At 44.5% G+C, this 1,549-nt stretch overlaps 1 protein-coding gene across 1 annotated transcript; it reads left to right on the top strand.

Annotated features, from left to right (window-relative positions):
• The first annotated feature begins 667 nt into the window (after positions 1 to 667).
• Positions 668 to 1,340, top strand: LOC125547922 (alpha-amylase inhibitor 0.53). The gene has a single exon (XM_087546341.1). It carries the CDS (start codon positions 742 to 744, stop codon positions 1,204 to 1,206), a length of 465 nt encoding a protein of 154 aa, XP_087402467.1. The 5' UTR covers positions 668 to 741; the 3' UTR covers positions 1,207 to 1,340.
• Positions 1,341 to 1,549: the final 209 nt, after the last annotated feature.

Raw genomic sequence — 1,549 nt, 5'->3', positions numbered from 1 at the left:
ATTTCTTTTCCACCAAACTCCATTGGCCTCATTGATATGTTCATTCTCTTCTTTTCCAATCTTGTGTATGCATTGGCTATATTCTCTTGCTTCTTGAGCACTCCCATTTAATGATTTCCTCAAAGGTGTACATATCGTGCCAAGATGAATCTTGCATTCCTAGTTTTCTTTGCGTAAACTAATATAGGTTCCTCTAACAAACTGTGGGTTTTACTTAGGACTTGGAAAGCTGACAATTATGCAAAAAAATCCGCATGGCACTATTGGAAGTTGAAAAAAAATTAGTTGTGATGTGTCAACATAATATATACAAGCCCACAAGCCACTCATGCAGATGGTATGATGGACAACTAGGGTTTTATGTCCGTTTCATCGACCTCTTTGCATTTCCCTTGCCATATATATGAACCAAGGATGTAGCTAATTTTGTCGATATGGTAACCATCCTAGCTTTTTAGTAGTGCGATTAACAAACTATGGGTTGTAATCACAATGTTTAGATGCATGCCAAAATACATCACCGCACTGGATCAAGAACAATGACGTGGAAGCCCAAGCCATAGGCACTAGACACAAGCCACCCACGCAGATCATGAACAACTTATATGTCTGTTTCCTTGCACCTTTTTAGCTTTATGTAGCTATATAAACCGTCAAGAGATCAAGAGTGTAGTTATCCATATACACAACTGATTAATATAGTGATAAATCAGAGACAGAAAGTTCGTGCGCAGAGGAACAATGTCGATGAAGACCTTGTTCTCGGTGCTCCTACTATGTATGCTCGTGGCGACACCCATAGCAGCCGAGTACGACGCATGGAGCGTTAACAGTGGTCCTTGGATGTGCTATCCGGGGCAGGCCTTCCAGGTGCCCGCGCTCCCTGGCTGTCGTCCAGTGCTGAAGCTCCAGTGCAATGGCAGCAAGGTGCCCGAGGCTGTCCTAAGGGACTGCTGCCAGCAGCTCGCCGACATCAGCGAGTGGTGCAGGTGCGGTGCCCTCTACAGCATGTTGGACAGCATGTATAAGGAGCATGGCGTGCAGGAGGGACAGGCGGGGACAGGAGCGTTCCCACGCTGCCGGAGGGAGGTGGTGAAGCTGACGGCGGCGAGCATCACAGCGGTCTGCAGGCTACCCATCGTCGTTGATGCGTCCGGAGATGGAGCGTATGTCTGCAAGGATGTGGCCGCATACCCAGACGCCTAGTCAAGCAAATGAGTAGCTACTATGTTGTGTCATGCATCTGCCTCTTAATTTGTGGGGGTGCGCACAAGCTAAATAAAATGGTGTATGTGCCTATGCGAAATGCATCGTTAATGAATAAAAGTGAAGTTCCCTGATGATCGAGAAATTTCAATCAAACATACAAAAGAATAAGTAGTCGCATCCCCTCTGACAGAGAGAGAAATTCGTTAGCACCGATGCAAAATGATGTGATAATTGATGTGTACTTAAAAAGCATATAGGTACATTGTATAGTTGATTCTATGGTATTAAATAACTAAAAGTAACAAAAATCTTAGAAAATATACGTTTCCATCTTTGCATC

Source organism: Triticum urartu, chromosome 3A (genome assembly GCF_056163025.1).
Source record: "Triticum urartu cultivar PI428250 chromosome 3A, HENAU_Tu73, whole genome shotgun sequence".
Taxonomy (NCBI): Eukaryota; Viridiplantae; Streptophyta; class Magnoliopsida; order Poales; family Poaceae; genus Triticum; species Triticum urartu.
The sequence above is the reverse complement of the archived record's forward strand: the minus strand, read 5'-3'. Positions and strand labels throughout refer to the sequence as shown.